The sequence below is a fragment of the Pseudophryne corroboree genome, chromosome 8, assembly GCF_028390025.1.
Source record: "Pseudophryne corroboree isolate aPseCor3 chromosome 8, aPseCor3.hap2, whole genome shotgun sequence".
NCBI classification, from domain to species: domain Eukaryota; kingdom Metazoa; phylum Chordata; class Amphibia; order Anura; family Myobatrachidae; genus Pseudophryne; species Pseudophryne corroboree.
The window spans coordinates 63,504,857-63,517,694 of NC_086451.1; the positions used below are offsets into that span (position 1 = coordinate 63,504,857).

The following is a 12,838-nucleotide window of genomic DNA, read 5'->3' on the forward strand; positions in this document are numbered from 1 at the left end:
AGGGGGTCAATGTGGTCATTTATCTGGACGATCTTCTGATAAAGGCACGATTCAGGGAGCTTTTGTTGCTCCATATTGACCGCACAATCCAACTTCATTCAGACCATGGGTGGGTCCTCAACTTGCAGAAGTCCCACCTGGAGCCTACTCAGAGGCTCCTGTTCCTGGGGATGTTGCTGGATGCTATGACCCAGAAGGTGTTTCTGCCAGAGGACCAGGCAAAAACACTTCAGGAGATGGTCCGTATGGTGCTCCGACCTACTCGAGTGTCCATCCATCTTTGCATAAAATTGCTGGGAAAAATGGTTGTCTCATACGAGGCGATCCAGTACAGGAGATTCCATGCCAGAACATTTCAATTGGATCTCCTGAGCAAGTGGTACAGATCGCATCTCTAGATGCACCGGATGATTCAGCCGTCACCTCAGGATTTTCCTCCTGTGGTGGCTACAGACACAATTTGAGACAAGTAAACTTTAAGTAATTTAAAGTTTATGGGGTTTATGTAATAGCCTGTGAGCAGCACGCTCTGCGGGAATTCCAGCGAGTCTGCCTGTCTTTTTTAAAGCGGAAATCATTTAAAAAGGCAAACGCACCCTGGTTTTGCTTTTTAAATGATTACCACTTTAAAAAAATACAGGCAGAGTTGACAAAATTCCCGCAGAGCGTGCTGCTCGCAGTCTATTACATAAACCCCATAAACTTTAAATTACTTAAAGTTTACTTGTCTCAAATTGTGTCTGCTAAACTATTACATAACAATTTTCTAGGAGGAGATGACAACATCACTGAGACTTTTTAATATTCATGATTGCTTTCTTATTTACTTATAGTGAGACCTAATTTACATATGATGAGATCTAATTACTGTGCACCAAATATAATTGACCCCATCGTATTGGTTTACATTTTCAATTTAATTTCAAAATAAAATACTCTTTAATAACTATAATTATGCTTCACACCAGTTAGAAGAGAGTTACTTGGCGGACGGTTCTCACCTGTACTTTAGAGGCGCTTTTCAGTCCCTTCTTAATGTGGACATGAACCGGCGTGCTCTCATGCACATGGACATGTAGCGGTGGGGAGGGAGAGCGGTTCTTCATGGTTCTTGGCTGCACACAAGAATAGAAAATAAGCTCAGCAAAGTATATGTATTATTATTGTTTATTTATCAGGCGCCACAAGAGGTCAGCAGCGCCATACATCCAGCGCACAATAAAGTCAGTACAGTACACCATAACTTAAACCCACACTTCTCAGTACACAATACAGCTGGGAAACTGGGAGTATTCAGCATAGGTCGGGAACTGAGGACCTTGGGGGTCATTACGACCTGTTCGCACGCAACGGTTCTTCGCTGCAGTGCGAACGGGTCGGAACTGCGGCTGCGTGGCACCCACGCGTCGTTGCCCAGCGACAGCAGTCGCCGGGCAACAACGCCAGGACCGAAGAAAGCGATCGCAGGCCCGATCGCAAAATAATTGACAGCGGGAAGGAGGATCGGGGCGTCTACTCACCGTTTCCCAGGCGTGGTAAGGCGAACGCAGACATGCCCAGGCGTTTGGAAGGCGGATGTCTGACGTCACACCCGGGACCTTCATCGCTGGATCCGTCGCACTGGGTAAGTAGCTGCAGGGCTGGTCTTGTTTTTGTAAGAAACTTTTTTAGCATAGCAGGGTTGCACAAACGATCGCAGCCCTGCTATGCTAAAATACACTCCCCCATAGGCGGCGTCAAGTTGATCGCACTAGCAGCAAAAAGTTGCTACGTGCGATCAACTCGGAATGACCACCTTTATTCAGGTTTGTTGGCAAACCAAAAACGCAAACTAATGGGCAAAACCATGTGCACTGCAGGAGGGGGCAGATGTAACATGTGCAGAGAAAGTTAGATATTGGTGGGGTGTGTTCAAACTGAAATCTAAATTGCAGTGTAAAAATAAAACAGCCAGTATTTACCCTGCACAGAAACTATATACCCCACCCAAATCTAACTTTCTGCACACGTTATACCTGCCCCACCTGCAGTGCACATCGTTTTGCCCGTTAGTGTGCTTTTTTTGTTTTGCTACAAAACCTGAATAACCCCCTGAATCCCATAGTGATGGTTAGAGCAGCCAGAAGAGAATACCAGTTACGAGTGAGAAGAGTATGGTGCTATAAGGCCACGGAGAGGGTGGAAAGCTGTAGTTGAAGTATAAGAGAATAGTGGTGTTAGAACAAGAGGAGGAGGACCCTGCTCATAGGCAGGTAAGTCACTAGCTCTGGTGACACCCGGTGCAGGTGAAAGATTACATGTGCATACAGTAGAGTATATCTGCACTGCCGAAAGGTATAGCGCACATAACATGAGCCGATACCGCTCCCCACCCCATATCGACAGTTCATACATCTGCCCCAATATTCCTCTATTCCAGTGGCTGTTACTCCATTCCTCAAGTACCCCCAAAAGGTCATGTTTTCAGGATTTCTATACATGGAAGCAGATGGGATAATTACTGACCCAGCGAAATAGATCAACTCCCCTGTGCATGATTAAAGAAAGACAGAAAACATGATCTGTCGGGGGTACACAAGGCCTGGAGTTGAGAACTACTGCATTCTGGGTTATGATGGTGTAGAGCAGTGGTTCTCAACCGCGGTCCTCAAGTACTCCCAACAGTTCATGTTTTCCAGGTCTCCTCACAGGATTGCAAGTGAAATAATTTGCTCCACCTGTAGGTCTTTTAAAACGTGTCAGCGAGTAATGAATACACCTGTGCACCAGCTAGGTGACCTGGAAAACATGAACTGTTGGGGGTACTTGAGGACCGAGGTTGAGAACCACTGGTGTAGGAGGACAATAACGCACCATTAACTGACCCTAATAGAGATCATTGGAGGAATAGTGGCCATGTTGGGGAGCATTCTCAGGAAACAGGGGAGGTACAAGGTATGGAAGAGAAGCAGGCTGCGTCCAAATTGCTATACCAAATCCTCTATGGCCACTCATGTATACTGAGCGGGCCCATTCGCCATATGGATCAATGATCTCTCTTATACCCCTTTTCTACCAAACCATCTATTGTTGATATATGGGAGCCTTAACAAAAGTATGTATATGTACACAATATATAAAAAGGTATCAAATAAAAAAATGACCACATAACACAATAATACAAATGATCGTAGTGTTGGCACAGAAGCAGTAGAGAGGTTTACAGTGACATTCTTGGTTTCCTGGAAGGAGTAATGTATTGGATCAGGAACGCACAACTACAATCAAACTACAACACAACACATTTCACAATAAAGGACAGAAACAGCAGCTGGCACCGCAACATGCTTCCACAGAGAGCACTGGAAGAGAATGGCTACACTCAGGCATGGGTCTTCAACCTGTGGCCCTCCAGCTGCTGCGGAACTACACATCCCACCATGCCCTGCCACAGTTTTGCTATTAAGGCATGGTAAAACTGAGGCAGGGCATGCTGGGATGTGTAGTTCCGCAGCAGCTGGAGGGCCACAGGTTGAAGACCTATGGGACAGTATGTACAGAGTAACTCCCCACCTTAATGAATAGTAATTTACCCAGAAGATGACGACTTTGAGATGAAGCCTGCTCAGTCCGTAGTTTATAAGACACCTGTATAATAAGAGTGGATGAAACCCCAAGTGACTGGAGTCCTAGTAAACGGTTCCTATGGCTACAGCTGCCTCTTACAACTGCCTACACATAAACCCAAGCCATAATCTGGGAGGAGACAAAAGATCCCAAGCATTACCCTTCTGCAACACAAGATGCGACTATTACTCTTTATTTTTCTTACATAACCGGTTCAGCAGCTTTAACTTTGCAGGAGAATCCTAGTCAAGGCTACAAACTCCTGCATTGGTAAAACAGAACACACACACATATATACATACTTATGGTACATATTGTAGAGTGCAATATACAGGAGACAATGATACTAAAAATAAAGCAATTTAATTCATAATATATAAATAAATGTAAAAATCCTTTACTAAAAACAGAGTAGTAAAAGTGCAGGAGTTCAGACTTATCTTTGTCAATGGAGGGTAGTCAGGGAGCCCAACGCGTTTCATCCTTTTTAGGACTTCATCAAGGGGCATCTCAGGGCTGCGATCGCTCCTGCCTGATTGACAGGCAAAGGCGGTCGTAGGCAGGAGGGGCTGTACCAACGGCATTGGCAGGGCACGGTTCAGACAACGCAGGCGTGTCCGGACCATTGGGGAGGGGGAGAGCTGCGGCAGATGCGTGATGTCAAACGCAGCCACTGCGACCCGGGGGGGCGGCGGGTAGTTCCCTGCCAGAGCACAGGAGCTGCGCAGACAGGGAGCTACTCACTGGGTACACAAGGATCGCCGCCGTGAATGATCATAAATTTAGCACATCTACGATCAGATCTGAATTAGGTCATTGGTCATTAGATGAACCATGAACCTATGAAAGGTCGACGTGGAATGTGGTACATGGCAGGGCGTAGTACAGCCAGCATTTAAGCAGCACCCAGGGGGGCTGCTTTGGTGTTGGAAAGTGGGGTCTCCACCATCTGCTGCAGTCCCCATAGAAACATTCAGGGATCCTTAATATTTGCAGGTAATGTGGGGAATACCATATCTTGCGGGCATTGCCTGCAATTACACTCACTCTTAAAAACCAATTACTGTCTAAGAGAAAAATAAATAAGTATATAAGACAGCCTGTTTTCTCATGCTGCTGTGGAACCACAAATCCAAGAATGCCCTGTCCCTCTCTGCAGCAGGCTTTAAGCAGATGCTGTGGCACTACAAGTCCCAGCATCACACCTCACAGTGAGCCCATCGCACTGACCCCCTCCCCAGCGACAGCCTCCCGCTGCCTAATGCTTACCCCAGGCGGCGGCATCTTACCCCAGGTCACATTCGAGCCCCCACCTCCCCGTCCCCGATGTGTAAAGCCCCATTAGGCTCAACTCCTTTCTTCCAAGACACGCCCCTCGATGCATCCCATTGGTGAATTTAAATAGCGTCTCCAAACAGTGCTCTGTCTGGTTGGTTAGGAAGAAGTGAGCGGGTGGAGCAATGGGTCACCGGTTGTCATGACAACAACGCGACGCTCTGCGCTTCCTGCTGCTGCAGCCAATGGCCGCGGCGCAGAACTAGCCAAGGAATGCGCGCGCGCAATCGCGGAGTGTTCGCCGCCTTCTCTCCGTCTACGTCACGCTCCTTCAAGGGAGAGAGGGTGGGGAGGGGAGGGGAGGGGAGGGGGCGGAGAGGATATCACGTAACGCGAGTCATACATGAGCCGGAAGCGGATCGGTAGGCGAGTGCGTTCCAAAGCGCGCTGTGACGTCAGAGCTCCTTTAGCTAAACTTTATTGGATGTAGCGCCTCCTGAAGGAGAAGTTACCGACCGGGTGTCAGCAATCAGCATGCAGTCCAAGCGGGACTGGGAGACCCTGATTGCACTGAGGAATTCCCCCAAGGGGAAGCTGCAGTACAGCAGGGAATGGAACCTAGAGGTGAGGAGGTGGTGAGAGTTATGTAGGCGGGGGAAGGTGTATATACCGGTCTTTCTAGTGACATGGGGGGGTATGCACTAAAGTCTACCATGCACTAAACCTTGGAGAGATATAAAGTGCCAGCCAATCCGCTCCTGTCAGTTCTCAAACACAGCATGTAACATGGTAAGTAGGAGCTGATTGGCTGGTACTTTATCTCCTTCCACTTTTCTCTAGTGGATGCTGGGGACTCCGTAAGGACCATGGGGAATAGACGGGCTCCGCAGGAGACTGGGCACTCTAAAGAAAGATTAGGTACTATCTGGTGTGCATTGGCTCCTCCCTCTATGCCCCTCCTTCAGACCTCAGTTAGAATCTGTGCCCGGCCAGAGCTGGGTGCTCCTAGTGGGCTCTCCTGAGCCTGCTAGTAAAAGAAAGTATTTGTTAGGTTTTTTATTTTCAGTGAGATCTGCTGGCAACAGACTCACTGCTACGAGGGACTGAGGGGAGAGAAGCAAACCTACCTGTCTACAGCTAGGTTGCGCTTCTTAGGCTACTGGACACCATTAGCTCCAGAGGGTTCGAACACGGGCATCTGTCCTCGATCGTCCGTTCCCGGAGCCGCGCCGCCGTCCCCCTCGCAGAGCCAGAAGAACAGAAGGTTGAAGATGGCGAAAACAGCGGCTGAAGACTCCTGTCTTCATTTAAGGTAGCGCACAGCACCGCAGCTGTGCGCCATTGCTCCCAGCACACTTTCACACTCCGGTCACTGTAGGGTGCAGGGCGCTGGGGGGGGGTGCCCTGGGCAGCAATTGAAGTAATTTTTTGGCATAACATACATATATACAGTCAGGCACTGTATATATGTAAAAAACCCCGCCATTTTTTTCACACAGAAGTGGGACAGAAGCCCGCCGCTGAGGGGGCGGGGCCTTCTTCCTCAGCACACCAGCGCCATTTTCTCTTAACAGCTCCGCTGGAAGGACGCTCCCCAGGCTCTCCCCTGCAGTATCCAGGTACAAGAAGGGTAAAAAAAGAGAGGGGGGGCACATAAATTTAGGCGCAAAAGACATAAAATCGGCAGCTATTGGGTAATCACTTATTATAGTGAATATCCCTGGGTTATATAGCGCTGTGGTGTGTGCTGGCATACTCTCTCTCTGTCTCCCCAAAGGCCTTTGTGGGGTCCTGTCCTCAGTCAGAGCATTCCCTGTGTGTCTGCTGTGTGTCGGTACGGCTGTGTCGACATGTTTGATGAGGAGGGTTACATGGAGGCGGAGCAAGTGCGGATAAATGTGGTGTCGGGGCCGACACCTGACTGGATGGATATGTGAAAGGTCTTAAATGATAATGTAAGCTCCTTGCATAAAAGGTTTGATGACGCTGCAGCCTTGGGACAGCCGGGGTCTCAACCCGGGCCTGCCCAGGCGACTCAGAGGCCGTCAGGGTCTCATAAACGCCCACTATCTCAGATGGTTGACACAGATGCCGACACGGAGTCCGACTCCAGTGTCGACGATGATGAGGCACAATTACAGCCTAAGATGACCAAGGCCATCCGCTACATGATTATTGCAATGAAAGATGTATTGCACATTTCAGAGGTTAACCCTGTCCCTGACAATAGGGTGTATATGTTTGGGGAGAAAAAGCAGGTAGTGACTTTTCCCCCGTCACATGAATTAAATGAGTTATGTGAAGAAGCGTGGAGTTCCTCTGATAAGAAAGTGGTGATTTCCAAAAAATTACTGCTGGCGTACCCTTTCCCGCCAACGGACAGGTTACGTTGGGAATCCTCCCCTAGGGTAGACAAGGCGCTGACACGCTTATCTAAGAAGGTGGCCCTGCCGTCTCAGGATACGGCCGCCCTAAAGGATCCTGCGGATAGGAAGCAGGAAGCTATCTTGAAGTCCGTGTATACACACTCTGGTACTCTACTGAGACCAGCTATTGCTTCAGCCTGGATGTGTAGCGCTGTAGCAGCATGGACAGATACTCTGTCAGAGGACATAGATGCCCTGGACAGGGATACTGTCTTGCTAACCCTGGGCCATATAAAAGACGCCGTCTTATATATGTGGGATGCCCAGAGGGACATTTGCCTGCTGGGCTCTAGAATTAATGCAATGTCCATTTCTGCCAGGAGGGTCTTATGGACTCGGCAATGGACAGGGGATGCCGATTCTAAAAAACACATGGAGGTTTTGCCTTATAAGGGTGAGGAATTGTTTGCGGACGGCCTCTTGGACCTTGTATCCACAGCGACAGCTGGAAAGTCGACTTTCTTGCCTCAGGTTTCCTCACAGCCTAAGAAAGTACCGTATTATCAAGTGCAGTCCTTTCGTTCTCAGAGAAGCAAGAAGGTCAGAGGTGCATCCTTTCTTGCCAGAGGCAGGGATAGAGGAAAGAAGCTGCACCATGCAGCTGGTTCCCAGGAACAAAAGTCCTCCCCGGCTTCCACTAAGTCCACCGCATGACGCTGGGGCTCCACAGGCGGAGCCAGGAGCGGTGGGGGCGCGTCTCCGAAAATTCAGCAACCAGTGGGTTCGCTCACAGGTGGATCCTTGGGCTATACAAATTGTAACTCAGGGATACAAGCTGGAGTTCGAAGTGACTCCCCCTCACCGTTACCTAAAATCAGCCTTGCCAGCTTCCCCCACGGAAAGGGAGGTAGTCCTCGCGGCAATTCACAAGCTGTACCTCCAGCAAGTGATAATAATGGTCCCCCTCCTTCAACAGGGAAGGGGTTACTATTCCACACTGTTTGTGGTACCGAAACCGGACGGTTCGGTAAGACCCATTCTTAATTTAAAATCCTTGGACATTTATATGAAAAAATTCAAGTTCAAAATGGAATCGCTCAGAGCGGTCATTGCAAGCCTGGAAGAGGGGGATTTTATGGTATCTCTGGACATCAAGGATGCTTACTTGCATGTCCCCATTTATCCACCTCACTAGGAGTACCTCAGGTTTGTGGTACAGGACTGTCATTACCAATTCCAGACGTTGCCGTTTGGTCTGTCCACGGCACCGAGAGTATTTACCAAGGTAATGGCCGAAATGATGGTACTCCTTCGGAAGCAAGGAGTTACGGTTATCCCGTACTTGGACGATCTCCTCATAAGGGCGAGGTCCAGGGAGTAGTTGTTGATCAGCGTAGCACACTCTCAGGAAGTGTTGCAACAGCACGGCTGGATTCTGAATATTCCAAAGTCGCAGCTGATTCCTACGACGCGTCTGCCCTTCCTGGGTATGATTCTGGACACAGAACAGAAGAAGGTGTTTCTCCCGGAGGAGAAGGCCCAGGAGTTAGTGACTCTGGTCAGGGACCTCCTAAAACCAAAACAGGTGTCGGTGCATCACTGCACACGAGTCCTGGGAAAGATGGTGGCCTCATACGAAGTAATTCCCTTCGGCAGGTTCCATGCGAGGATCTTTCAGTGGGATCTGTTGGACAAGTGGTCCGGATCGCATCTTCAGATGCATCGGCTGATCACCCTGTCCCCGAGGGCCAGGGTGTCTCTTCTGTGGTGGCTGCAGAGTGCTCATCTTCTCGAGGGCCGCAGGTTCGGCATACAGGACTGGGTTCTGGTGACCACGGATGAAAGCCTCCGCGGATGGGGGGCAGTCACTCAGGGAAGAAACTTCCAAGGGCTGTGGTCAAGTCAGGAGACTTGTCTGCACATAAATATACTGGAACTAAGGGCCATATACAACGCCCTGAGTCAAGCGGAGCCCCTGCTTCGAGACCAACCAGTGCTGATTCAGTCAGACAACATCACGGCGGTCGCCCATGTAAACCGACAGGGCGGCACAAGAAGCAGGGTGGCGATGGCAGAAGCCACAAAGATTCTTCGTTGGGTGGAGATTCACGTACAAGCACTGTCAGCAGTGTTCATTTCGGGAGTGGACAATTGGGAAGCAGACTTCCTCAGCAGACACGACCTCCACCCGGGAGAGTGGGGACTTCATCAAGAAGTCTTCACACAGATTGCAAATCGACGGTAACTGCCACAGGTGGACATGATGGCGTCCCGCCTCAACAAAAAGCTAAAAAGATATTGCGCCAGGTCAAGGGACCCTCAGGCGATAGCTGTGGACGTGCTAGTGACACCCTGGGTGTTCCAGTCGGTATATGTGTTCCCTCCTCTTCCTCTCATACCCAAGGTACTGAGAATAGTAAGAAAAAGAGGAGTGAGAACAATACTCATCGTTCCGGATTGGCCAAGAAGGACTTGGTACCCAGAACTACAAGAGATGATCACAGAGGACCCATGGCCTCTGCCTCTCAGACAGGACTTGTTGCAACAGGGGCCCTGTCTGTTCCAAAACTTACCGCGGCTGCGTTTGACGGCATGGCGGTTGAACGCCGGATCCTAACGGAAAAGGGCATCCCGGATGAAGTGATTCCTACGCTGATAAAGGCTAGGAAGGATGTAACAGCTAAGCATTATCACCGTATATGGCGAAGATATGTTGCTTGGTGTGAGGCCAGGATGGCCCCTACAGAGGAATTCCAGCTGGGTCGATTTTCTGCACTTCCTACAGTCGGGAGTGACTATGGGCCTGAAATTAGGGTCCATAAAGGTCCAGATTTCGGCCCTATCCATCTTCTTTGAAAAAGAACTGGCTTCACTGCCTGAGGTTCAGACGTTTGTTAAGGGAGTGCTGCATATTCAGCCCTCTTTTGTGCCACCAGTGGCACCTTGGGATCGTTGTGTTGGATTTCCTGAAATCCCACTGGTTTGAACCACTTAAGACCGTGGAACTAAAGTATCTCACGTGGAAAGTGGTCATGCTGTTGGCCTTAGCATCGGCGAGGCGTGTATCAGAATTAGCGGCTTTGTCATGTAAAAGCCCTTATTTGATCTTCCATATGGACAGGGCAGAATTGCGAACTCGTCCCCAATTTCTCCCAAAGGTGGTATCATCGTTTCATTTGAACCAACCTTTCTCTGACGTCCTAGTGGATGCTGGGGACTCCGTAACGACCATGGGGAATAGCGGCTCCGCAGGAGACTGGGCACAGCTAAGAAAGATTTAGGACTACCTGGTGTGCACTGGCTCCTCCCACTATGACCCTCCTCCAGACCTCAGTTAGAATCCTGTGCCCGGCTGAGCTGGATGCACACTAGGGGCTCTCCTGAGCTCCTAGAGAGAAAGTATATTTTAGGTTTTTTATTTTACAGTGAGATCTGCTGGCAACAGACTCACTGCAGCGAGGGACTAAGGGGAGAAGAAGCGAACCTACCTAACTGGTGGTAGCTTGGGCTTCTTAGGCTACTGGACACCATTAGCTCCAGAGGGATCGACCGCATGGAACCGGCCTTTGATGTTCGGTCCCAGAGCCGCGCCGCCGGCCCCCTTACAGAGCCAGAAGCAAGAAGAGTCCGGAAAATCGGCGGCAGAAGACATCAGTCTTCACCAAGGTAGCGCACAGCACTGCAGCTGTGCGCCATTGCTCCTCATACACACTTCACACTCCGGTCACTGAGGGTGCAGGGCGCTGGGGGGGGGGCGCCCTGAGCAGCAATAAAAACACCTTGGCTGGCAAATATATCACAATATATAGCCCCAGAGGCTATATATGTGATAAATACCCCTGCCAGAATCCATAAAAAAGCGGGAGAAAAGTCTGCGAAAAAGGGACGGAGCTATCTCCCTCAGCACACTGGCGCCATTTTCTCTTCACAGTGCAGCTGGAAGACAGCTCCCCAGGCTCTCCCCTGTAGTTTTCAGGCTCAAAGGGTTAAAAAGAGAGGGGGGGCACTAAATTAGGCGCAATATTGTTTATACAAGCAGCTATTGGGGGAAAAATCACTCAGTTATAGTGTTAATCCCTGCATTATATAGCGCTCTGGTGTGTGCTGGCATACTCTCTCTCTGTCTCCCCAAAGGACTTTGTGGGGTCCTGTCCTCAGTCAGAGCATTCCCTGTGTGTGTGCTGTGTGTCGGTACGGCTGTGTCGACATGTGGGATGAGGAAGGTTACGTGGAGGTGGAGCAGAGGCCGATAAATGGGATGTCGTCCCCTGTGGGGCCGACACCAGAGTGGATGGATAGGTGGAAGGTATTAACCGACAATGTCAACTCCTTACAAGGCTGGATGACGTAAAACAGCTGTGGGACAGCCGGCTTCTCAGCCCGCGCCTGCCCAGGCGTCTCAAAGGCCATCAGGGGCTCAAAAAAGCGCCCTTTACCTCAGATGGCAGACACCGATGTCGACACGGAGTCTAACTCCAGTGTCGACGAGGTTGAGACATATACACAATCCACTAGGAACATCCGTTACATGATCTCGGCAATGAAAAAGGTGTTACGCATTTCTGAGATGAACCCAAGTACCACATAAAAGGGGTTTTATTTTTGGGGAGAAAAAGCAGCCAGTGTTTTGTTCCCCCATCAGATGAATGAATAAAAAGACAGGGATAATAGTTTGCTAACATAGAGCATATTAAAGACGTCGTCTTATATATAAAGGATGCACAGAGGGATATTTGCCGGCTGGCATCCAGAATTAAGGCAATGTCCATTCTGCCAGGAGGGTATTAGAAACCCGGCAGTGGACAGGTGATGCTGCCTATAAAAGGCACATAGAGATTCTGCCTTATAAGGGTGAGGAATTGTTTGGGGATGGTCTCTGGGACCTCGTATCCACAGCAACAGCTGGGAAGAAAATTTTTTTACCTCAGGTTTCCTCACAGCCTAAGAAAGCACCGTATTTTCAGGTACAGTCCTTTCGGCTTCAGAAAAGCAAGCGGGTCAAAGGCGCTTCCTTTCTGCACAGAGACGAGGGAAGAAGGAAAAAGCTGCACCAGCAGCCAGTTCCCAGGATCAAAAATCTTCCCCCGCTTCCTCTGAGTCCACCGCTTGACGTTGGGGCTCCACAGGTGGAGACAGGTGCGGTAGGGGCGCGTCTCGGGAACTTCAGGGACCAGTGGGTTTGCCCACAGGTGGATCCCTAGGTTCTGCAAATAGTATCACAGGGATACAGGCTGGAGTTCGAGGCGACTCCCCCTCGCCGTTACCTCACCTCAGCCTTGCCTGCTGCCCTCGGAGAAAGGTAGTACTGGCGGCAATTCACAAGCTGTACTTCCAGCAGGTGAAATCAAGGTACCCCTCCTTCAACAAGGCCGGGGTTACTATTCCAAAATGTTGTGGTACCGAAACCAGACGGTTCGGTGAGACCCATTCTAAAATTGAAATCCTTGAACACTTATATACGAAGGTTCAAGTTCGAAATGGAATCGCTCAGGGCGATTATTGCAAGCCTGGAGAATTTCATGGTATCACTGGACATCAAGGATGCTTACCTGCATGTCCCTATTTACCCTCTTCACCAGGAGTACCTCAAA

General features: G+C 49.7%; 2 protein-coding genes across 7 annotated transcripts in view; one reads left to right on the forward strand and one right to left on the reverse strand.

Moving 5' to 3' along the window:
- Positions 1-5,125, reverse strand: part of ODF2 (outer dense fiber of sperm tails 2) — a 164,561-nt gene extending 159,436 nt beyond the window's left edge. For 2 of the 6 annotated variants that reach the window (XM_063936513.1, XM_063936514.1), the window contains exons 1-2: positions 4,876-5,125; positions 1,002-1,115 (exon numbers count right to left, since the gene is read on the reverse strand). In XM_063936513.1, the coding sequence (XP_063792583.1) occupies positions 1,002-1,115; positions 4,876-4,890 (129 nt within the window). In that variant the 5' untranslated portion in view covers positions 4,891-5,125. The other 4 variants (XM_063936510.1, XM_063936509.1, XM_063936511.1 and 1 more) reach the window with 4 other exon arrangements.
- A 150-nt stretch (positions 5,126-5,275) lies between these two features.
- Positions 5,276-12,838, forward strand: part of GLE1 (GLE1 RNA export mediator) — a 105,514-nt gene continuing 97,951 nt past the window's right edge. Inside the window, exon 1 of the mRNA XM_063936515.1 lies at positions 5,276-5,505. Within this exon, the coding sequence (XP_063792585.1) occupies positions 5,416-5,505 (90 nt within the window). The 5' untranslated portion in view covers positions 5,276-5,415. The remainder of the gene's footprint in view (positions 5,506-12,838) is intronic.